Source organism: Endocarpon pusillum (assembly GCF_000464535.1).
Source record: "Endocarpon pusillum Z07020 unplaced genomic scaffold C716229, whole genome shotgun sequence".
In the NCBI taxonomy this organism is placed as follows: domain Eukaryota; kingdom Fungi; phylum Ascomycota; class Eurotiomycetes; order Verrucariales; family Verrucariaceae; genus Endocarpon; species Endocarpon pusillum.
In genome coordinates, this window is record NW_006913567.1 from 141,348 (window position 1) to 163,430 (window position 22,083).

Genomic DNA, 22,083 nt, shown 5'->3' on the forward strand with positions numbered 1-22,083 from the left:
GGGGTGGGGAGGTGTTGTGTGCTCGATATTGAGATGGAGGTTAGTCTTCAGATCAGATCACATCTTGATTACGCTACAGCCGGCCCCCGAGGACCATGCAGGCGCAAGGCCACCGTCCTCTCTACCACTCTTACATATTTTCGAAGGAAGCTACTAACACCTGTTCTCCAGGGCGTCAAACAGGTAAAGCGTACCTCCCTGAACGCGCGCTTTCTCTTCCTCGCCCCGCCCTCCCTCGAAGAGCTGGAACGCCGACTGCGGAACCGAGGTACCGAGACGGAGGAGAGTATCCGGAAACGGGTGGCGCAGGCGGAGAAGGAATTGGAGTTTGCGAGGACGGAGGGGAGCCATGATAAGGTGGTTGTGAATGATGATTTGGATCGGGCGTATGCCGAGATGGAGGAGTGGATTATGGGTGGGGATGAGGCGTTGAGGAGGTGATGGGGATGGGGACGGCGATACTGATGCGAAATTCAGAGGGGCAAGGGGCGGGGGACAGAGAGGATAGAGATGATACAGATACATAAGACTCTTTTACACAGCTGTAAGACTAAGGGGATGGATAGAGCATGTATTACATGGCTGGGACGCAGATGTGCTTGTGAATATGATTAGTATGTACGGACTGAAACCAACCTCGCTCATTACCAATGTCCGCTTCTGGTAAAATCTCTGGCACATAGTCTGCAACCTAATGGTATAGACTGAGCCTGCTTGAAAACTAAGAGAGCTCAAGAAGGAAAAGAAACAGGTGTAGGACACAAGCGGCACGATTGCGTGCTCCCAGTCTGGAACCGATACTCCCTGGCTCAAGCCGACATCTCCATCCTACCATTCTCAATACCCGTTCATGGTCATCCGCTGTGAGTTCCTGCTCAGTTCTCGATCAGCAGCAGGGCTGATAGGTCTGCTACCGCTATGGCCTCCCGCAACGCTGCTCTCTTTAAGCGCAAGAAGTTGCTTGGCACGGAAGGTTTCGTAATGGATTTGGCTAGTGGTTTCGATAAGGTCTTGCAGGTGTGTGCGGGTCAAGAAGTTCCGTAGATAGACGAATTCGCAGTGATTCTCGTCTTCGACATTAATGACACCCCAACGATTCTGACGTCCTCGAACTTGCTTGCCACCCACGATGATTGTCTTCTCGCTTCCCACGACCGCGAAGGGAATAATGTCTTTGATCTGAGCATTGACGGCGCGCTCCTCATCATCGAACTCGTCGTTGTCATATGGGTACATCTTCAGATTGTGGAAAGCGAATTCCTCCTTTATGCGCTCCTTGAAAGCACGACGTTCCTCCAGTGTCAAGGAGTCTGACTTTGCGATGACTGGCACAACATTGACGACATCGGAGAGTTTCTTCAGAACGACGATGTCGATTGGTTTCAGAGCATGTCCCGAGGGTTGGATGAAGAAGAGACAGCAATGAATGCGGGTATCTTGGATATATCGTTCTCTCTGAGCTGTAAGTTCCTTTCGTAGGTACGCTGAATGCTGATCTTTGATGTACTTCACAATTGGGTCCCAGCTGTAAAGGTCAATACTGCTGAATGTTAAAGTAGATGCACACTAACCATCTATCGTTGTTGACCTGATCTCCATACCCTGGGGTGTCGACAATGTTCAATCGGAGGCGCACACCGTTCTCTTCGATGATATGAGACACAGTCTGAATTTCTGTGGTTGATCGGACAGGCTCGTCTGGTCGCATCCGTCCTTTTGAATCAATGAGATGGGAAGCGAAGATCGTGTTTATCAGTGTGGATTTTCCAAGACCAGTTTGGCCTAGGACCCATTCATTAGTCCATGCAAAACTGCATTAAATACAAACATGAGACATACCAACGCAAATCACATTGAATTGGAAACCTCTCTTCAACAGCTTGCGCTCGATCTGTTGTGTGATACTGTCGAAGCCAACATGACTACGTGGGAAAACGGCATTTTGCATTATGGACGTCATGCTGAAATGTAAGCTTGAACGGTACCAAGCAGCTGGTAACAGGATGATATGGCTTAACAACAGTATGTGGTGTACAGAAACCTCTTTGTTGTTGACAAGCAGCGAACCTCAGATGCGACAAACTTTCCCAAGAAATGCACCCCTTTTTCTGCGGCCATCACGCCCTCCCTAATTTGTTCTAGCGTCATGACTCCTGGTAGATGAATTATTGGAGCAGCGGAGAAAGCTTCACAGCTCCGCAGGCCAATCTTCATTCAATCTTCTTCGCGCCTGCAATTGGGGAAGACTGGACATCTTGCACCAAGGTGGTCACACATACAATGGCGACATCACGAGTTTTCACAGCATCCTCGATGCTCTCTCGGTTTGTTTCTCCTCGCTATACAGCCTTCCAAACCGCCTCTAGTCCTATGCTTCGATATATCTCCAACTCGCTACATCCTGTTGCGACCCTATCAATACCAGCAATATCGTTAAATGTTCCAGGTCTGTTAAAAGATATCTGGGAAGGAGTACTTCGAGCAGTGCCAAAGAAGAAAACTTCTCACATGAAAAGGCGGCATCGACAGCTAGCTGGCAAGGCATTAAAAGATGTCAAGAGCATAAATTCGTGTCCTGCTTGTGGTGAACCAAAGCTATTACACCACCTATGTCCAAACTGTGTCGCGGGTAATCTGAAATTATTCTTGGGATGGGCGGCCTAGCTAACGATGTGGATAGAGATACGTAAAGAATGGGGAGAAGCGGAACGACGGGCAGAAAGACAGACAGGAGAGCAAGCAGAGGAGCAGACAGAAAAGCAGGCAGAGGAGCAGGCAGAAAGACTGGTAGAAAGACAGGCACGAAAAGCAGGCACTTATTAGTAGAGCCAGACTCTACGGAGCACTGAATCTCAGAATTGGGTCTAGTCTTTGAAGCATAGCAAGGGCGTTATAAATGATTACAGGTATTTCAAGGATCTAAGAGTATTGCATGGAAGCTATGGACAAGAGCACATCATCGCATACCGAGGTGGAGTGTCAAGGATTGGGGAATATGCCCTTGTTCTGATCGAGTCGTTCCAGAAGCGTAGCATCCGTTCGTTATTCACAGAACATCTTGAGGACAATCTCCATTGGCCTTAGCTAATTTGGGGGGGAATACATTAATGCTACCCTTATGTACCCGGACATTTTCAGACAATGAGAAGTCAAGCATAGCATTTCCAAGAGCAACAATCTACACTCATCGTATTCAATATGGTACGAATAAACCATACTTGCTTCCCAGCTTCCCAGCTTCCATTTCTGACCTTACGTAGTCGAAGCAATATCTCACTACCCACATTATCGACAATGGTGAGTCGAACCCTCGTTAACCTTCCACACTACTTCACTAGGTATTGACCGCTCACATAGCTCACCCGATCGACATCTACACACTCGCCGTGACTCCCAGTCAAATCCTCTCCGCCTCCGGCTCCTCCAGCATCAAAATTCACTCGACCACAACTTCCGATTTCCCCATCGCGCAAGTCCTAAAAGATGTCCATCCACTCGGCTGTCACCACCTCGCTACAAGTCATGATGGTTCTAAAGCGATAAGTGTTGGATTTAGTGGGGAGGCGAAGGTGTGGAGGTACGGAGAAGGGATGTGGGTTGAGGACGGGGAACTGGGAGGACTGAGTGGAGACGACGGTGAAGGGGAGAAGAAAAAGAACGGGAAGAAGACGAAGCTGAAGGTGGGCGAAATGTGGGCAGTGGCTTTGAGTGAAGAGGGGAGATACGTTGCAGCGACAAGCTATGATGGGAGGATTGGTGTCTGGGATCTGCTCACCGAGCAGAGGAGGAAGATTCGGCAGTATGAGACTAAGGGTAGTTTTGGGCTGTGCGTCGACATGGTTCGTCCTTGTCTCAATATCTTGATGACGAAGATCTGGAGTTCTGCTGATGAAGTTTCACTCTTTAGTCCGCCGATGGAAGGTTTACTGCCTGTGGGCATGAAAGTGGGAATGTCTACATCTTCAGCAATGACACGGGCCGCTTGTTGCATTCGCTGCCTGGACTCGTCAAGCCCGTACGAGCAGTGGCTTTTTCACCAGGAGGGAAGCTTCTAGCTGCTGCAGGTGACGCGAGGCTAATCGGCCTCTACGATATCAACTCAGGCGAGCAAGTGGCCAATCTGACAGGACATGGATCGTGGATCACCTCGATTGACTGGAGTCATACAGGGGAGTACCTGCTCAGTGGATCTCTGGATGGCAAGGTCAAGGTCTGGACGGTCGACCAGAAGATGTGCGTCGCCACACACTCAGAGACGGATAAGGGGCTTTGGAGTGTCAAATGGCTTCCAAAGGTAGGGAGGAATGAAGGATTCGCAACGGCCGGCTCTAACTGCAGCATTGCGTTCTATCGCGAGGCGAGTGGAGGATGAAAAGGACCGGAGTGTGGTGGCTACATTGACTAAAAAGAAGTCTGCGCAGAGGAAGAGAGTCAAGAAACAACAGATGTTATCTCCCGGTTCCAGCTCAAATGCTCGAGCGTGCAGGATACCAGACATATGATCCCAGCTGTCGTCATTTGGTAGTGGCACAGTTCGAGGGACGTCTTGCGCAAGGTGAGTGCGGCCTTTTTGTAAATCAAAACCCTCAGCTGATTATCAACTACCAGGAATCCAGAGTATGCTAATTTGCTGTGATTGCGTTGCACAAAACTATGAGGCCGAGGGAGCAAAACACAAAACTCATTTAGGCAAAACTAGACCAATGAAGAAGAGTCTCAATCCACTGAGAAGGATCTCAGTTTGGCATATAAGTGCCTCAGCTTACTTTCGGCCCTCAAAGGAGCATTATCAGACAAGGTCGCTGCGCTGCCTTGGCCCAAAAATGGCTCATCACCAAGTCCTCTTAGATTTCGGCCTTTGGGTTGACCAGCTCTTTCCCTTGTTAGTGCATAGGACGATCGTATGTACTTATCTTCTTTCTTGCTTTCCGGGTCAAACTTTCCCATAAGATACCAAAATATCTTCGACCACAGGTGTGCTTCTTCTTCAGTAGGACATTACCGATGTCAGCCTTGTCTGCTGTCGGCCTCAAAATCCCTCAATTCTTTATGCGCTTTCCTGAAACCAACGCTACCATAAATATGCTTGTTGACAGCAGACACAGTGCATATGGTAAGTGCTTTCAAGGTAAGCAGGTGATAAGTTGCGCCGTGCCATCCGAAAAACTATGCTGGACTTGTTGGCAAGATATGAAAGCGAAGCCCCCATTTTCTCCTACTATTGGTAACAAGGCTATGGTTGAGACAAATTCTTCAGCACTGGAGAAATGTTTGTGATTTTGAACTGACCTGTCAGAAGAAAGCCTGTTTTATGTTACTGACTTAATGCCCCTTGTTGTCTGACTTTTAATCCACGGAGTGAGAAAGGGACTATATTCTCTGATGTGTATTACAGCTTATGGTAGGCTGGCTCTCACACCCTCTGCGGCCAATAGTGAATGAGACATCCAATTAAACAATGACTGTATTATTAGCTCCACTCACGGAAGGAGTTGATGGGAGAGCTAGGATGATTGGGCAGGCCCTCTGTTACTACTCAGTTCAGGCACAAAACATCAAACTGACAGAAGTAGTCATCACCTAATAATGACTAGAATCAGGACCAAATGCATGAAAAGCAAATCGAAGCAGTACTACGTAGTGAGGCAACAAGGTAAAGCGCTCGTTATACGGAGTATTGTTCCCTGGATCAAACCTGACCAACTAGTCAGATCGATTAGCCCGTTCATAACAGGGATTCAGGGAACACCCGAGGAGTGCATATTAAGCACTGTGAAACCTCCCTTGACTGGCTGATCAGAAAGAGGCTGTGCAAAGGCCAGATTCAATGGACAACCGCGGATACTTATTGAAAGGGGAGAGCATAAGCGACGTCAGCAAGAGTGTGGTCATTCGCACCGATGTATGTGGACGGCCTGCAAAGAGATTGTCAGCCAGTACATGATTTAACTGGATAGCCGTCAGAGATCTTCTTGATGAACACGTCGAGTACTCATCAATGCATCATAATGCTGTACGTAGTAGAGAAATGGCTTGGGGAAGGCACGTGGTGGCACTAGTAGGAAGGAGGAAGTGAAGCTTAGTTTGTAATGGGCCGGAATTAGTTACGTAGCACTGACCCCCGTGAACCAACTTTTATTAACATGATCTAATATCGCTTGTTTACGTTCTTCATGATCCTATGAAGCAAACTCCAGCATCGCATTCCAGCTTACCCTTGGTTCTGCTCCATCGTCTGCGGCCGGGTCACCAGAAGATTACTTCCAGGAGAGTTTCCGGCTGAAAATAAACAAACGAATAGGAGCAGAATGGGCTGTTGGGTATGATTACCTACACCTTGTCACTCTGTATGTAAGATGCGCCAGATCATCACCTCAACAAAGACCGTGCTTGTGCCCAACACATTCAAAACTTTTGTGTTAGTGATTATTTGCTAACGGCAGTGCTCCTGACCAGGCTGAGAGATTACTACATCCCGTTTGCAGCAATCACAACCCCTACACGGCATTTAAAAATTCCTACAACTACAACCTTATAAGCTATGGCTATCATAAAGGCATGGTAGGCAAGACCACAATACTTTGAGGTATTGGTGGTGGATCTCCATAATCTGGCACTGCTGCTTCTAGAGGCTCAGGAGCGACCTTCCGGCTCGCAAGCAGCAAGCCTTCAACGTCAACTACACAACAATGTCGAATAGTCCCGAGCACGGAGATCCGTCTGCTGATACTGATGCTCCGGCTGGGTCTGGAGCACCTACAATTAATGTGGATGGACCTGAACGACCAAGACCACTTCCCCGAATACAAACTGACGGTTTGAGCGAATTGCCATCCACCATCCCTGCCCATCCCCCGTCATCGGCTGAAGTCCAACGGGAGACCTCAGTGGATACTACCAATAGCCACCCGACATCCGCACACAATGTCTCATCTGCTACCCACAAACCAAACGACAGCCTCGGACAGAACTTTCTGGCAGTGCCAAATACACGGTCTCGAGGAAGCTCGATCGAGTCCAATGACAGCCGCTCTCCGTCCTCCTATGGCGGCGACACCTATATCTCTTCTGCAGGGACCGCGGCTGAAGATGGCAAAGAGAACCATAACAACAGCAAAATCATGAACGCTGCAGATGCCTTGAAACCCGACCCACATAACGAGGCAGAGTTTCACGTGGAGAATAACAAGTTCGCATTCACCCCAGGACAACTGAACAAGATGATCAACCCAAAGAGCCTTGAAGCTTTCTACGCTCTTGGAGGTCTCGCTGGACTTGAGAAGGGCCTGCGTACCAATCGGCAGAGCGGTCTGAGTGTGGACGAAGCTGACTTTGATGGTACTATCTCCTTCGACGAAGCTATCCGAGCTGGCTCCGCAGAAAAGGAACTCGGACCTGTCAAACGAACAAACACGTCCGGGGCAATGATCTCTCCTGCAGAGCTTACAAGTAATTCTTTTGCTGATCGCAAGCGCATCTTCAGTGATAATCGGTTACCTCAAAAGAAAGCCAAAACGATCTGGGAGCTGGCTTGGATCGCATATAATGACAAGGTGTTGATCCTGCTCTCTGTTGCTGCTGTGATTTCGCTAGCTCTCGGAATTTTTCAATCGGTCAGGCCTAGACCCGGTGAGACTGAAGCTAATGTGGAATGGGTGGAAGGTGTCGCTATTGTTGTTGCCATCTTGATTGTTGTTACAGTCGGTGCTGCCAATGACTGGCAAAAGGAGCGCCAATTCGTCAAGCTCAACAGAAAGAAGGAAGAGAGATTCGTTAAAGTGATTCGGTCGGGCAAATCCCAAGAAATCTCCGTCTACGACGTTCTGGTGGGAGACCTTATGCATCTTGAACCTGGAGATCTAATTCCTGTCGATGGAATCTACATCGAAGGGCACAATTTGAAGTGCGACGAATCCTCTGCAACCGGTGAATCAGACATCATTAAGAAAACGCCTGCAGACCAAGTTTTCCGAGCCATCGAAAACCACGAGCCCTTAGGCAAGATGGACCCTTTTATTCTGTCAGGTGGAAAGGTCACAGAGGGAGTTGGAACGTTTCTGGTGACGTCTGTTGGGATTTATTCAAGCTATGGCAAGACCATGATGTCTCTACAAGATGAAGGGCAGACCACCCCACTGCAGTCTAAACTGAATGTTCTGGCTGAGTACATCGCGAAGCTTGGTCTTGCTGCAGGTCTGCTGCTTTTCATTGTCTTGTTCATCAAGTTTCTGGCAGAGTTGAACTCGATCCAGGGAGGCGCTGATGCAAAAGGTCAGCAATTCCTCCAGATTTTTATCGTCGCTGTGACTGTTGTCGTGGTAGCTGTGCCCGAGGGCCTACCGCTGGCTGTCACCTTAGCACTTGCCTTTGCGACTACACGTATGTTGCGTGACAACAACCTCGTGCGCGTGCTTAGAGCATGTGAGACTATGGGCAATGCAACAACAGTGTGCTCTGATAAGACCGGTACCCTCACACAAAATAAGATGAGTGTGGTTGCTGGGACTGTCGGTACATCTTCACGGTTTAGCGACGCACAAACCGTCAGTGTGGCAGCAGGTGAAAAGGGCGACAAAGAAGCTGAAATGCCGGGCGATGCGCAGGGTGTTTCATCGTCCGAGTTGACATCCACGCTGTCGAAGGAAGTCAAGGAGTTGCTCAAAGACTCAATCGTGCTTAATTCGACAGCTTTCGAAGCTGAGGAAAATGGCCAGGTCATTTTCATTGGATCCAAAACCGAAACGGCTCTTCTCAATTTCGCAAACGAACGACTGGGCATAGGCTCTATTGCACAGGAACGATCAAATGCTGACGTTGCCCAAATGATACCATTTGACTCCGGTCGGAAGTGCATGGCTGTTGTTATCAAGATGGGCAATGGCAATTATAGGATGCTTGTCAAGGGCGCTTCAGAGATCCTCCTAGGCCGTTGTACGAGGATAATCCGAGACCCCACTCAGGGTGCCGCCGAGACTACGCTCACTTCTGAGAATATGGAAAGTCTCAACGCTATTATCAAGAACTATGCCTCGCGGTCGCTACGGACAATTGGTCTTCTGTATAGGGACTATGATCGTTGGCCACCGCTTGGTGCACCAACACAAAAAGACGACCCTCGATTGGCTGACTTCGATAAAATATTCAAAGACATGACCTTCCTGGGCATCGTGGGTATCCAGGATCCATTGCGTCCTGGTGTTACTGAAGCTGTACATAAGTGCCAAGGTGCTGGTGTCTTCGTTCGCATGGTAACAGGAGATAATCTGATGACCGCGAAGGCCATAGCCACGGAGTGTGGTATCTTTACTGCTGGCGGCATTGCCATGGAAGGCCCCATCTTCCGGAGGCTTACTTCGAAGCAAATGACGCAGATCATTCCAAGACTGCAAGTTCTAGCACGATCCAGTCCTGAAGATAAACGCATTCTGGTCAAACAATTGAGAAAGCTGGGAGAAACAGTAGCAGTAACCGGGGACGGTACCAATGATGCACCTGCACTCAAAGCAGCCGACGTTGGGTTTTCTATGGGTATTGCAGGCACAGAGGTTGCCAAAGAAGCCTCAGCCATCATCTTGATGGACGACAACTTCACTTCTATTGTGAAGGCTATTTCGTGGGGAAGAACTGTCAATGATGCCGTTAAGAAATTCCTCCAGGTAAGATTGGAAAGGCATGCGTGCTTCCAGGAATGCTGATCTTTGAGTAGTTTCAAATCACTGTCAACATTACAGCTGTAGTGCTCACTTTTGTCTCGGCTGTGGCTAGCGGTGATGAAAGCTCGGTTCTTACAGCTGTTCAACTTCTTTGGGTTAATCTGATCATGGACACCTTTGCTGCGCTGGCCCTAGCTACCGATCCGCCTACCCCAAGTCTGCTCAAACGGAAACCCGAGCCCAGGTCTGCTCCTTTGATCACTCTGACTATGTGGAAAATGATCATAGGACAATCCATCTACCAGCTCGTCGTGTGCTTGATCCTGAACTTCCGTGGTGCAGATATATTCGGCTACACTGACCCACATGAGCTGGAGCAATTACCGACTCTCATCTTTAACACGTTCGTTTGGATGCAGATTTTTAACCAATACAAGTAAGTCCATATCTTCCTCGGCAAGGTTTTAGGATGCCACTAAGTCTCTGTAGCGCTCGTCGACTGGACAATAAATTCAATATCTTCGAAGGCATAACCAAGAATTACTGGTTCATCGGCATTCAGTTTGTCATAGTTGGTGGTCAGGTAATGATCATCTTCGTTGGTGGCGCAGCATTTGCCGTAACTCGTCTGAATGGACCTCAATGGGGCTACTCCATAGTTCTCGGGCTGTTGGCCGTACCCGTCGCTATCATAATTCGGCTGATTCCTGATGAGCTCGTTCGAAAACTTCTCTCTTTCCTGCCGCGCCGACACTCTTCTACGCCATCTTTCATGTTCGAAGATGACGAGCAGGTTCAAGAGTGGAATCCAGCTCTGGAAGATATTAGAGAAGAATTGACATTCTTGAAGAAAGTACGTGGGGGTCGCATGTCAGAGCTGGCTTACAAGCTCCAACATCCACGACAAAGCTTCGTTCCCCGTTCGAGAAGCGGCTCTCGTTCTCGGTCTAATAACTCATTGCCACCGAGTCCTCAGGAGCCAGAGAAAGCAGTGCCACCCGCAGCTGTGTCCCCCCCAACACCAGAAAAGGGCAAGAGACGTGACCGATCTCGGTCTAATTCTCGCTTTGGCCCTGCTGCGGCCATGGCGGGAATCATCGCTGGTAGCGTTGCAGGTGGTTGGTCGCCTGTAGAACGAGGACAAGAGGAGACAGACTCGATCAAATTCTCCAAATCACAGATTCATGGTGGCCTGGGTGCCACGAACGGCATTGAGGTACATCCAGACACAAGGCCGGATGATCCAGTCATTGTTGAGAATCCAGAAAAGAGTCGAGTGCCACCGAGTCAGAATCCAGCTTTGACTCCCCGATTTGATCACGCAACGAACAACAACGATTCGACCAACAGTAAACGAGGACATCACCATTCTCACCATGCATCTTCGAACGCCTAGAGCAACGTCTCTGACCCAAGCAGGGACGAGATACGGAATGTTGATCCAATCTTCATTCAAGCATCGCCTACCTCTAGTGTTGATAGAGAAGTTTATTAGCGACACCAGGTCTATTAGATTGCTTGACAGGAGAACCATGCAGAACCAGAGACGGCCAATGTCAAGTCTCGCTGGCATCTGGCGTGCTGTGTGGGACTTGTGGAGGGTACTGGCTAGCCAATTTTGGGGCAGTGTGAAAGTGGAGAGACCACCGCTGTTGCATGCCGGGTCCCCTATGTAAGCTTGCGGTATCATAGAAGCAAAGGGATGGGCCCGGTTCGAAGGGCACTTTTCGGTTTGAGGCGGCGACACGTTTTGAGAGCAGATCCACGAAGGGGAGGGGAGATCAATACTGCTCGTGTTATCCAAAAAACAGGTGTCATCATTAATAGAGCTAGCCACCGAATGAGAAACATACAAAATTCTTCGTGTATTTGATCGTGATGAGTTGCCTACACCAGTCCATGTCCATAACCATACACCGGTCGACCTCCGAAGGTAGAATGGAGAAGCCCTTTTGCCTATTGTGGTACAGTGGAACCCACAACTCTGTAGAATTCTTGCCCCGCAGATGATTCAAATCATCCCTCTCTCCTTACAAATAGAGTGTGTTATGGAAAATTTATTATCACTTGATTGCTCTTGTTCTGGTACATACTAAGATAATACTTTTATTATGAGATGTTGAGTAGGAATCTTAAATAAGCTGAAATTCTGTTTTTATCATTTTTCAAGTAACCTCTGAAATTCAGGTGCTAAGGTCTAAATATAGCTTAGCTCTTAAACAAAAGAATCTTCAAAAAGGAACATATTTCACTAATTCATATTATCTATAATACGACAAGAAATTACAGGCAAGATCAGAATTAATCTATTAATGATTTGTATAATAAAAAAGTGTTGATTTGTTGTGTGATGGTCAAATGTTGTGAAATCAGAGGAAGAAAAATTTGGGTACCACTGTAACCTCGGCTCAGCCTTAGATTTTTGCCAATTTTAGCCCGAATGATATCAACGTCCGAGCCCCTTGCTTTACGAGGTACGACAGTGTTGGCTCTGACCAACGCGATCGAGGATTGCCATTGGGCAACTCCCCTTGCACGGGCTCGATGATTGCAAGTCGGATTCCAAGATGTTCCGTCAGGCGTTTGCTGGAAGGACATCAATCGTGTCACTGCCTTTCCTAACAGCACCACGAACATTGTTGAAGAACATTACGGATCCTCCTACTAGGAAGGCAGTTCTGCATGCCGCTGCTTGGAGCCGACATCCGGACTTCGGAATAACTCACTCTCAATCTTATTCTACAGGTGCGCATAATCACCGAAACCGATTTTGCAGTCTTCATCGGGACATACTGACAGGCACAGTGGTTGTACACAATCGTTCGCGCTACCGCGCTCGTCGACTTTTCAACTTCCTCGCCATCGGCACGGTATCTTTCGCACTCGGAGCATATCTCGCGATCGAATATTCACCTCCTCTTCTTACCCCGTGGATCATGGGGTCGTTACCGACGGATGAGGAGACTCTGTCCATTTACGAGGCTCCGGATGAGTATTCGCGGAGCATCGATGAACACATCAAGAACTGTTCGTTAGCTACGAAGCTGAGGGCAAATCCCGATTTCCAGGAATCAAGACCACATCTGAAGATTCCCGAAGCGGTCAGGTCACACAATCTTACTGCTGGAACTTTGGCTGGCCCTGGGATGATCGTCGTACCACCCTACATCTGGAATGAAAGAGAAGGCAAAGAATTGGTAGAGATATTCTACCTGGGGAATAATGTATCTGGGCACTCGGGAATCGTGCATGGAGGTTTGTTGGCGACCATGTTGGACGAGGGCCTTGCACGATGCTGCTTTCCAGTTCTACCAAATAAAGTCGGTGTAACAGCAAGCTTACAGATCAACTATAAGAAGCCTACAAAGGCCGATCAATATCTAGTCTTGAAAGCGACTACAACGAAAGTGGAAGGAAGGAAAGCTTTTGTTGAAGGTCACATCGAGACAATGCCAGAGGACGGTGAAGAACCCGAGATACTGGTTTCGGCAAATGCATTGTTCATTGAGCCTAAACATGCGACCGTAAGTAACAAGGGCTTTGATTTGTTCGAATCAACTGACCAGCTTTTTGCGCAGTTGCTCAAGCGTCTTTATAAAACGGCGTGATTCTTCATCTTGATGCGGGCACATGGTAAGGGCGTTTTTTGGGACAGTTCTGGGTCGCAGCAATGCGAAAATTTGGTGGCTGTGGAGGCGGCACGGAGGACACAAGAGATCAGAGAGATCAGCTAGACTTGGATATAGAACGCAAGCATTTCTGCTCTGCTGGATCGCCTTTAAAACATAGAGAGAAGTGAATCAAATCTTCGAACACTGGTCCAAGATTCAATCCTGCAAGACTCCTGGAACATCTTGGCGTGCCTCACTAGTACTATTACTAGTACTACTGTAGTAGCTCGGAGGTTGTAACGCCGACAGTACTATGTGAGAGCTTCCAGCTTTCAGTTGGGATGCTTCAGTGAATCAATCAGTACTCGAACCTGTTCACCGTGGTCGCCATCCTTCACATTCCTAATTACAGCACCCACTTATCCCCGGCAGGCCGGGCGAGATGTCGAAGAACACCAAATACCTATTCGTTTCCGTTCCTTCTTCAGTTACACCCTCAGGTCACAAAGATGACGCTCTGCAGGCTGTACAGACAGCCGCGAATGACTATGCTACTGTCTCTCCCTTCTCTATTCCTGAATTTAAGATTGGAACCCTGGATGCTCTGATCCAGCAATCTGAAGAGCTGGCAAAGCTATCTGGGATGTGCGAAGGCGTTGTCTCGAAGGTAGGAGATAGTCTGCGCAATATTCTTGAAGGAGATGAAGGGAAGATTGCTCAGCAGAAGACAGTGAATGATAGTATGTTTGCCTGAACCCAGATAGTGCCCAGAGATGGTTCTGACAAGCATGATCCGCAGAACCGCTCGACCAATACCTACGAACATTCTCATGGAACAAAGTCAAATATCGAGTAGACAAACCATTAGCTGAGCTCATTGACTCATTACAAAAGGTCTGCCAGAGACCAGCTCTTTCAATTGAACCTCAACTTACCTTGGTACCCAGGAAGCAAGCTCCATTGACAACGATGTCCGCGCCAAATACAACCAATACAACAACCTTAAAACAACCCTCCAGACCTTGACTCGTAAACAAACCGGCAACCTGGCCACCAAATCGCTTGTCTCCGTCGTTCCTCCGCAGCTCATCATCCAGGACTCTGAATACCTGGAAACCCATCTCATCGCCGTACCCAACTCATCCACCAAAGAATTCACCCGCGCATATGAAACGCTAAGTCCCATGATCGTCCCACGCTCCGCTACCTTCATCTCTCAGGATGAAGAGTTCAGTTTATATGCAGTAACTACCTTCAAGAAACATAGTCTGGAGTTTGTGCATAGATGCCGAGAGAGGAAATGGGTGCCACGGGACTTCAAGTACAAAGAGGGGGGGAAAGAGGAGGAAGAAAAGGAGGTGGATAGAGTGGCGGCAGAAGAAAGAAAGCTGTGGGGCGAGACACTACGGATGGCACGGACAGGCTGGAGTGAGACCGTTATGGCTTGGGTGCATGTGCTTGTCCTGAGGGTGTTCGTTGAGACTGTGTTGAGATATGGACTCCCACTCGACTTTGTCTGTGGCATGCTCACGGTATGCATCTTTTCATTCTTATACCCAAGATTGGTGCTGCGGCGCTAATGTTTTATGTTTCTACAGACAACGGGCAAGCAAGAAAAGAAAGCTCGCAGTGGCCTGGACGCTGCGTTCTCATATCTCGCAGGCAACGCCTTTGGAAGAGATAAGAAGGGCAGACTGACGAAGGACGACTCATCCATGAGCGCTGACATGCAAGCAGCGGGTCAAATGGGCGATGCAGGGGATTACTCGGCTTATGTTTGCTATGATTTGCAGGTAGAGTAGCGCGGGCTATACACAGCCCTCGGAGACATACACAGCATAATCATATGTGCGAGCGATGTATATATGCACTGGCAGCGTATTCAGCATCGTCATGAACAGCATCAGCGCGAGATATGATGCTCTCTGATGTATGTTCCCATCTCCGTCGCAGCGCTGAATCCTGCACTTTAACCTCTAAAGTCGTCATCCTCATTCTCCACCTCATCGATTCATCGAGTCATTCAACCCTCCACCAACCCCTCCTCCCTCCTCAACAACCCCCTCCCATCCAAATACGCTACAATCTGCTCCACCGCATCCTTCACCCCCGTCTCCTCACTCCGAATATGAATCTCCGGCCTCAACGGCTCCTCATACGGCGCACTGATACCCGTGAACTCCTTGATGATCCCCTCCCTCGCCTTCTTATACAGACCCTTGGGATCCCTCCTCTCAGCCTCCTCACCACTCACATCCACCCAAACCTCAATAAAAGGCACGCCGCCCTCTCCGCCTTCTCCATCCTCACCTTCGGCCGCGTCGGCGCCATGCCGCGCCTCTTGATGTAGTTTCCGCGCAAGATCCCTATCGGCGCGATACGGACTGATGAAGCTCGTGATGGCCACGCTACAGCTGTCGGCGAACAGCTTGGCGACCTCGGCGATCCTGCGGATGTTCTCGGTGCGGTCGGCGGGGGTGCACCCCAGGTCCTTGTTCAGGCCGAAGCGGATGTTGTCGCCGTCGAGGCGGTAGGCGTGCAGGTTGTAGGGCGGGCGGAGGAGGGCTTGTTCCAGCGCGACGGCGATGGTGGATTTGCCCGAGGCGGAGAGGCCCGTCAGCCAGATCGTGAGGCCGGTTTGCTTGCGGAGGGTGGAGCGGAGGGTCGGGGTTAGTGGCGTCGGGTGGTATGTTATGTTCCTGTTTTGGGGGAGGCTTGGGGTTAGTGTCTTTGGTTCTGAGAATGAAAGGGGGGGGGAACGGGAAGAATAGAAACCGTGTAAGCACAAGGGGAGCGTACCTACGTCGCCATCTTGCTGTTTGCTCGCGGCTGTCTGGCGATGTCTCTGCAGGACTTCGCGAGACACTGGTTATGCCCTGAGCAAAGGGATTGAAGAGCGGCAGACGAATGAGGCAGAGTGAATAAGGTCAATTGATACAGAATCAACTTGAATATTCAGCATGTACATCGTGAACAGAAATCGCAAACCAGAGAAGTAATTTTCCTATGATTGCTCACTCCAACCTCTAAATGACGTGCTTGTTGGTCTGTGCGTAGGGAGTCTGTTTTGTCCTTCTTTCCTCTCTTAACTCTGTAGACTCCAGAGATGCAGAGCTTGCAACATTAGATGACCAGACTCTGGTATTACCAATATTGCCCCCATGGTCGCCGACGCTGAGCCTCTGCATTTCCATCCTACATGCCCTCTGCAGCGGCCAGCACTGTACCCTTCCGGCTGCTTCGGAAGTGGTCTGGATGGCTTTGTGATGTGTCTCGGGCATGCTGCTTCAAGATGATCAAGAGGACATTTCGCTTACCAAACTCTGTGTACACCAACCTCGTGAAGCGTGTATCAGGCGATAGATCTCGGGCTCAGCAGCCATCTCACTAGCTCAGTAGGTATTGCCTCGATGCCTGGGCCCCTAGCCGGGTCCTCAAGTGACCTGTGAAAAGGTCTCAATGTTGCTAACACGGGACATGCTGTCTATATGTGATTTTGAACTTTGGCGGCTCGTAGAGGACACGGATCATAGTCGTGTCAACAGTGATTGCACGCAGCAGGAACAAGAGATGTCTCCATAGGACTATGGGGCCGTTTGCTTGCTCGAAGAGTCATTAACAAGTGAAGGCTTCCTGACTAATGAAACTCATGCCAGACGCTATCTCGCAATGGGCTGCTGAGAACAAGACACCCAAAAACTCGGAGCAGGAATCGTGGAAAGCTTGACAATGGATACAATAAGAGGGCATGTTCCTGAACAATTCTGCAGACATGTTATGGTTTCACCACTTTGGAGCTGGCTGCAAGCACTGGCCTTGGGCAAGTTCTGCAGCATGAGATCCACAAGGTGCTCTTATCCCAAACACTCGTGGACTACTTAAGGTTGAACTACATCCAAGAAGGAGAGTTGCATAGGACTGGAGTCAGAGCAGTTTGGCTGGGTACCGTGTGTTCTGCTCCTTCCACATTCACTTGCCTTGACTTCACTTGCTTGTGGAAACACGCACAACATGTATGTGAGGCGGCAGAAATGGCCTGTTGACTGCTGCTTTGCATGTTCACCATTTGAAATACATGAATAATATACCTTTCCAGCTCTCTTCATGATTCTTGTTGCACTGCCTTAGCATGTCATCTTTCTACAGCTTATCGCTCTGCCTCTGGCCACTTCACTTCATCGACACATGAGAACCAGTCTGCTGCAGAGCAATTATCTCCGACTGAGCGCATTCAGTCTCCCCCACAAACTTGCTCTCTGATACACTTCCGCTTTCTTGCCGAAGATTTTTCGCCTCGAAGTTGAGTTGATACGACCACAAGCGCAAAAGAACTTTCCTCATGGCTCGGCCGGGCCGGCAGTCTCGTGGTTGTGTATCGATCAAGTGCCCTAAGATATCGCAAGTTGTGGATGGTTTCATTAATTTGATTGTTGGCAGAGGTAGGCCGTCTTTCTGGTCTCATATCACTTGAGCTTCGCTAATACCTTAGATAGGGTTAGCTGATCAGCGGGATACGGCGCGCTATGAGAGGTCTCTGTTGGGTGCAGAAGCGCGTAACAAGCTTGTCAAAGAGGTTGTGTTCGAGTCTTATAAGGCAGCCAGTCCTTGTAAAGGTCAGTGGCTTTTTGTCCTCACTGTTGCCAGGCTAATCGAAGTTTTGTCACAGCTGGAGAGACCAAGCCACTCTTAGAGAGGACGGTATCTCTGGCAGGGACAATACCCCAGCAAGGTAGCATCAGACCTCCTCGTGTAAGAAGGCGAAGACTTGGAGCAGCAGGCGGAAAATATGTTACTCCGATGGGGCCTCCAGATATCAGCTGCGCCGACATTCCTGAAGAACAATTGTCTCGAACATACAGCCGCTCGTGTGTCTGGGATCCCAAAACAAATCCAGTTCCTCCCATGCAAGAAATGGAAGGATTCGGGAGGTTTCGAAGGTCAGTGCATGCTGATGCAAACTGGCAGCTCAACAAATATCGTGGAGACTTGCAAACACTTGGACCAGTGGCCGTTCAACGTCTAGGGGATTTCGAAATCGCGAAGTTGAAAGATGGGGTCATGAACAACATTCGAACATCAAGTTACACTTCATTGGCCTCCCGCTCAGATTCCGGAGAAAGTTCCACTTGCCCACGAATCTGCAGGGGCTTCAGCCCAGCCATGATTTCTTCTATCAGCAAAGCAAGCAAAGGTAGCAAAGGTCGCAGCCTTTCACCAAAGCGCAGTAGTTTTCGCACGACATCACCCAACCACAATGACGGTACAAACGAGCGAATACGACCGCAGTATAAGCGTACGTCCTTCTTACGATTTGAGGCAGGTTCCGCGCCGCTGGCAACGATCGACGAGGCTGCGGGTGTGCAGCAGAAGAAGAAAACGGTTCCTCTGATATTTGATGAAAAAGGAGCGGCAGATGCAGTAATTGATGATGAGGAGTACGAGACGTACGAGGAAAGTTTCGCCCTTGCAAAAGCCCCTACCAAGCCTATTGCCCAGAACGCAATTAAAGTCTCATCGAACTGGCACGAGAAGGCGGCTCAGATGCCGCAGGCTGTTTTGCCCACAAAGACCCGTGGTAGTCGTCTATATCGTACCTTCGATCATGCTCCAGAGAAGGCACGCGTCGTCCAGAAGAAGTCAACTAAGGTGGCCACACGAAGGCTGAGCTCTCGTGGTGGAAAAGCATTAGCGAACCGGGTTATCGCCAAAGACGACATCATTCAGGCAACCGATACCCAACTACCAGCTGGTGCGAAGGCGCCAGTGTTGCCAATCAACCCCACTTCACCATCTGCAGTTGTTTCCACCAAACCTTCATCTACATCGTCCGATGGGTCTGCAGATACGAACAAAGCTGACGCCACTCTGTACATTGCCACTCCAAAGGCCTCAACAGCTGTTTCAAATGGGAACAATGATGCCTTATGTCCCTCGAATCGAGCTAATCAGCCAGTCACCACTGGTGTACCACACTATCCTCGACTCTCGAGCATCCAAGGGAGACAGAGGTCCAATACCGCATTTCGAGTTCGTTCTGGCAACATTCCAACTATTTATCTTGAAGGAAATGCAAAGCACCTTCTCGACACCTGCGAGATTGATCGGAAACCCCTCCAGCCTATGCCTGTCTGACCAAGAATTCGAAGTGCATACCCGTGAGCTTGTTGTGCTTCCTTCTTGCTTGGACCTGGCGCATATGTTTTGCTGCTTGAGTGGTTCGATCCATGAATACATTAATACTATGATCCACTCTCGGCTGCTCGCGAAAATACTCGATGCTGCGCTGATCCGGCCTGGAAATGTGGTGCTGGTTGTGTTATTATCTCAGCCTCCTTTTCATAATTTGAATAGCATAGCGTTCCTGGCACGCCAGCACGGTTCTCAGAACAAAAGATTAGAGCTTGATATCGGGACATCTCTCCTACTAGTACCTTCCCGCGTTTGTGTGCTCTTGCAGCTTGGTGATTGTCTAAACGTCTTCAAGTGGGATTATTGCACACAGTCACAAGCAAACCCATCATGGCTTTCAAGCTTGCTGATGATTGGCAAGACATACGAGCAGAATCGCTTGCTATTATGCTAACAAACTGGGCAAAACAACCTTGAGCGGGTTATATTGGGTGATCCAACCAGCAACGGCGGTGTGATGGGTGAGGGCTACAGACTAGCAAGGACTTTAAGTACTGCATAGAATCTTCAGCGATGGTTAACGAGTTGAGGGTTGATGGTTGATGGTAGCCCTGAAGATGAAGGCGCCGCTAAGTGCTAAGTGCTAAGTGCTAAGTGGGGGCCGGAGGGCTTTCCATACTGATCGACCACCCCTATTTTTGCGAGTCTGGGCGTTGGCGCTCGGACCACTTCTTCGAGAACAATAGGTAGTAGTTAGGCTTTGCTCAATGGCGGCCTCAATAAGCTGCATCTGCCACCAGCACAGCAGCAGACGTGTGGCCCAACCAGATAATGCGAGGAGCCTGTTGTCCTTGGAACCATCAGGCCATACTTGAGTAACCTTGATGATCTGACTGGCCATGCTGTTACCCGTGATAGGTCTGCAGAGTCTAGTCCGCTGACTCCGACCCCAGCCCAACTACAACAATAGTCCTATTGAAATGTTCGGCTTCTAGCCTTCCTATTGATGCAGTTCGCATTCATTCACGGCTTCTTCTGCCTGCGTGAATGCGTTCTGGCGATTGCTATTCATTTTCATCTTCTCTATTCATTCATGCACTTACATCCATATTGTGGCACTATATTAATATCCTGCTCCTCTGTTCCCTCATTGACTTTCTCCGACTCTACCATCCATCACTTCACCAATATCGCCCTACCTGTTGCACCCGTGCCTACTGAGTTCTGCAATTCATCTAGCTTGCGTCCTTTTCTCTTTGACCATTTCATTGACCTTGATCAACCTCTGTTGTTGTTGCAAACGATGCAACCACCAACCAATACTCTGCAGCATCAGATTCTAAGATTGGAAGCACTCCTGTCGTCCAATCAAGAATCACAGACTACACCACCAGCGTATTCCGCCACTAATCCCATGGCGCCAGTCCTCTACGAAGACCATTCGGCAGATGAAGAGGATTACGGCTACCCTGCATCTCGACCAGGACCCATCACAATTAACATTGACGCTTCACTGAGGATCGAAGGCCAGGCAAACACCATTGTGCTCCCACCCGCCTCGTCGCCAGTATCATCACCTTCCTCATCTACCAAACCCCCGCCGGCAGCAATGTCCTCGCAGCCATCCTGCCAGCACGGACGTGTAGAGAAAGTCACCAGCATGGTTCTCACCGCCCTCAAAGAAGCCAAGATCTTCAGGAGTACGCAAGGCATGGACGGTCAGACGACGACGACGACGAGGCCGGTAGATATCAGCGTCAATGCGGGCATCGTCGTGAAAGGAAGCAAGAATACAATCTGTTCGGGGTTGCCGAAGCTGATGAAGGGGAACGGTGCTCCGGCAGCTGCAAGAGACAAGGCAAACTTGAAGATGGGAGAGGACGGTGTGGCAGCCGAGACGCGGAAGCGCAGAGCTTGTTCTGTATGTGGTATCCCAGTTGATGGTTTGTAAAGCCATGACCGGATGTGAGCTGATATCTTTACAGGAGCCTCCTGAGACGTCGACGCCGAAGAAATCGCGCCTGCCTTGAAGTCTGCAACTACGACGGCACAGCCGGGACGGGCACAACTGTCGTATCTTTGATCGAAAAAGATCTCTACCTTGCGACAATCGTGACGGACAGCATAGCCAGGCTTTATGTACTTGACATCTTGAGCCGAGTCGAGCAGATTTGGATCGAGGACCCTGATCTCACGGAGCAAGCGAGAGAATTTCGAGAATAACATTTTGCCATGACCATTTCATTTTATCTTAGCCGAGCTTATGTACTTTCAATGGGAAAGGTCATTCATCACCGTCGAACTGAGCATCATCTCATCCGCGCGAAACTGTAGAGGAGCAAGCTAGCCCAAGAGAAAAGAAGAAAGTAAAGAAGAAGAAGAAAAAAAAAACCCCCTGCCCTCACTGCCGTAGCGTTGGTGCATAATTTGCCCATTTCCTCGACTGGAAGACGAGCGGGAATAGAATAGAATAGAACCGTCAATCGCTTTCTTTCAGCTCTGTGCACAAGCCCCCACCCTCCGGTACAGTACAGTAAACGTGAGTTTTGAGGCAAAACTCCTCTCCGGCCGCCAACTTACGGTTCCAATGTCTGACAGAAGATCTCCAGGTGATGCGTTTACAAGTAAATAATGGTTCGCGGGGACTCCGCTGGAATTCTCTGAGTTATCTAATATTTATCTACCCAATT

General features: G+C 49.2%; 8 protein-coding genes across 8 annotated transcripts; 6 read left to right on the forward strand and 2 right to left on the reverse strand.

Annotated features, from left to right (window-relative positions):
• Window positions 1-33: 33 nt before the first annotated feature.
• Window positions 34-441, forward strand: EPUS_01394 (uncharacterized protein; the record flags this gene model as incomplete). The annotated part of the gene is made up of 1 exon (XM_007788337.1): window positions 34-441. The coding sequence occupies one exon, from the start codon at window positions 34-36 to the stop codon at window positions 439-441; it is 408 nt and encodes a 135-aa protein (XP_007786527.1).
• A 396-nt stretch (window positions 442-837) lies between these two features.
• On the reverse strand, window positions 838-1,960 carry EPUS_01395 (uncharacterized protein; the record flags this gene model as incomplete). The annotated part of the gene is made up of 3 exons (XM_007788338.1): window positions 838-1,525; window positions 1,572-1,782; window positions 1,840-1,960. 3 exons carry the CDS (start codon window positions 1,958-1,960, stop codon window positions 838-840), a joined length of 1,020 nt encoding a protein of 339 aa, XP_007786528.1.
• Window positions 1,961-2,280: 320 nt separating this feature from the next.
• Window positions 2,281-4,372, forward strand: EPUS_01396 (uncharacterized protein; the record flags this gene model as incomplete). The annotated part of the gene is made up of 5 exons (XM_007788339.1): window positions 2,281-2,629; window positions 2,681-2,787; window positions 3,261-3,297; window positions 3,358-3,839; window positions 3,908-4,372. 5 exons carry the CDS (start codon window positions 2,281-2,283, stop codon window positions 4,370-4,372), a joined length of 1,440 nt encoding a protein of 479 aa, XP_007786529.1.
• A 2,317-nt stretch (window positions 4,373-6,689) lies between these two features.
• On the forward strand, window positions 6,690-11,049 carry EPUS_01397 (uncharacterized protein; the record flags this gene model as incomplete). Its single annotated transcript, XM_007788340.1, has 3 exons — window positions 6,690-9,656; window positions 9,707-10,089; window positions 10,143-11,049. The coding sequence occupies 3 exons, from the start codon at window positions 6,690-6,692 to the stop codon at window positions 11,047-11,049; spliced, it is 4,257 nt and encodes a 1,418-aa protein (XP_007786530.1).
• Window positions 11,050-12,220: 1,171 nt separating this feature from the next.
• On the forward strand, window positions 12,221-15,066 carry EPUS_01398 (uncharacterized protein; the record flags this gene model as incomplete). The annotated part of the gene is made up of 6 exons (XM_007788341.1): window positions 12,221-12,398; window positions 12,459-13,177; window positions 13,677-14,004; window positions 14,064-14,158; window positions 14,212-14,796; window positions 14,863-15,066. 6 exons carry the CDS (start codon window positions 12,221-12,223, stop codon window positions 15,064-15,066), a joined length of 2,109 nt encoding a protein of 702 aa, XP_007786531.1.
• Window positions 15,067-15,287: 221 nt separating this feature from the next.
• Window positions 15,288-16,075, reverse strand: EPUS_01399 (Adenylyl-sulfate kinase; the record flags this gene model as incomplete). The annotated part of the gene is made up of 2 exons (XM_007788342.1): window positions 15,288-15,963; window positions 16,068-16,075. The coding sequence occupies 2 exons, from the start codon at window positions 16,073-16,075 to the stop codon at window positions 15,288-15,290; spliced, it is 684 nt and encodes a 227-aa protein (XP_007786532.1).
• Window positions 16,076-17,603: 1,528 nt separating this feature from the next.
• EPUS_01400 (uncharacterized protein) lies at window positions 17,604-19,396 on the forward strand (the record flags this gene model as incomplete). The annotated part of the gene is made up of 3 exons (XM_007788343.1): window positions 17,604-17,703; window positions 17,758-17,877; window positions 17,931-19,396. The coding sequence occupies 3 exons, from the start codon at window positions 17,604-17,606 to the stop codon at window positions 19,394-19,396; spliced, it is 1,686 nt and encodes a 561-aa protein (XP_007786533.1).
• A 1,300-nt stretch (window positions 19,397-20,696) lies between these two features.
• Window positions 20,697-21,423, forward strand: EPUS_01401 (uncharacterized protein; the record flags this gene model as incomplete). Its single annotated transcript, XM_007788344.1, has 2 exons — window positions 20,697-21,314; window positions 21,379-21,423. 2 exons carry the CDS (start codon window positions 20,697-20,699, stop codon window positions 21,421-21,423), a joined length of 663 nt encoding a protein of 220 aa, XP_007786534.1.
• Window positions 21,424-22,083: the final 660 nt, after the last annotated feature.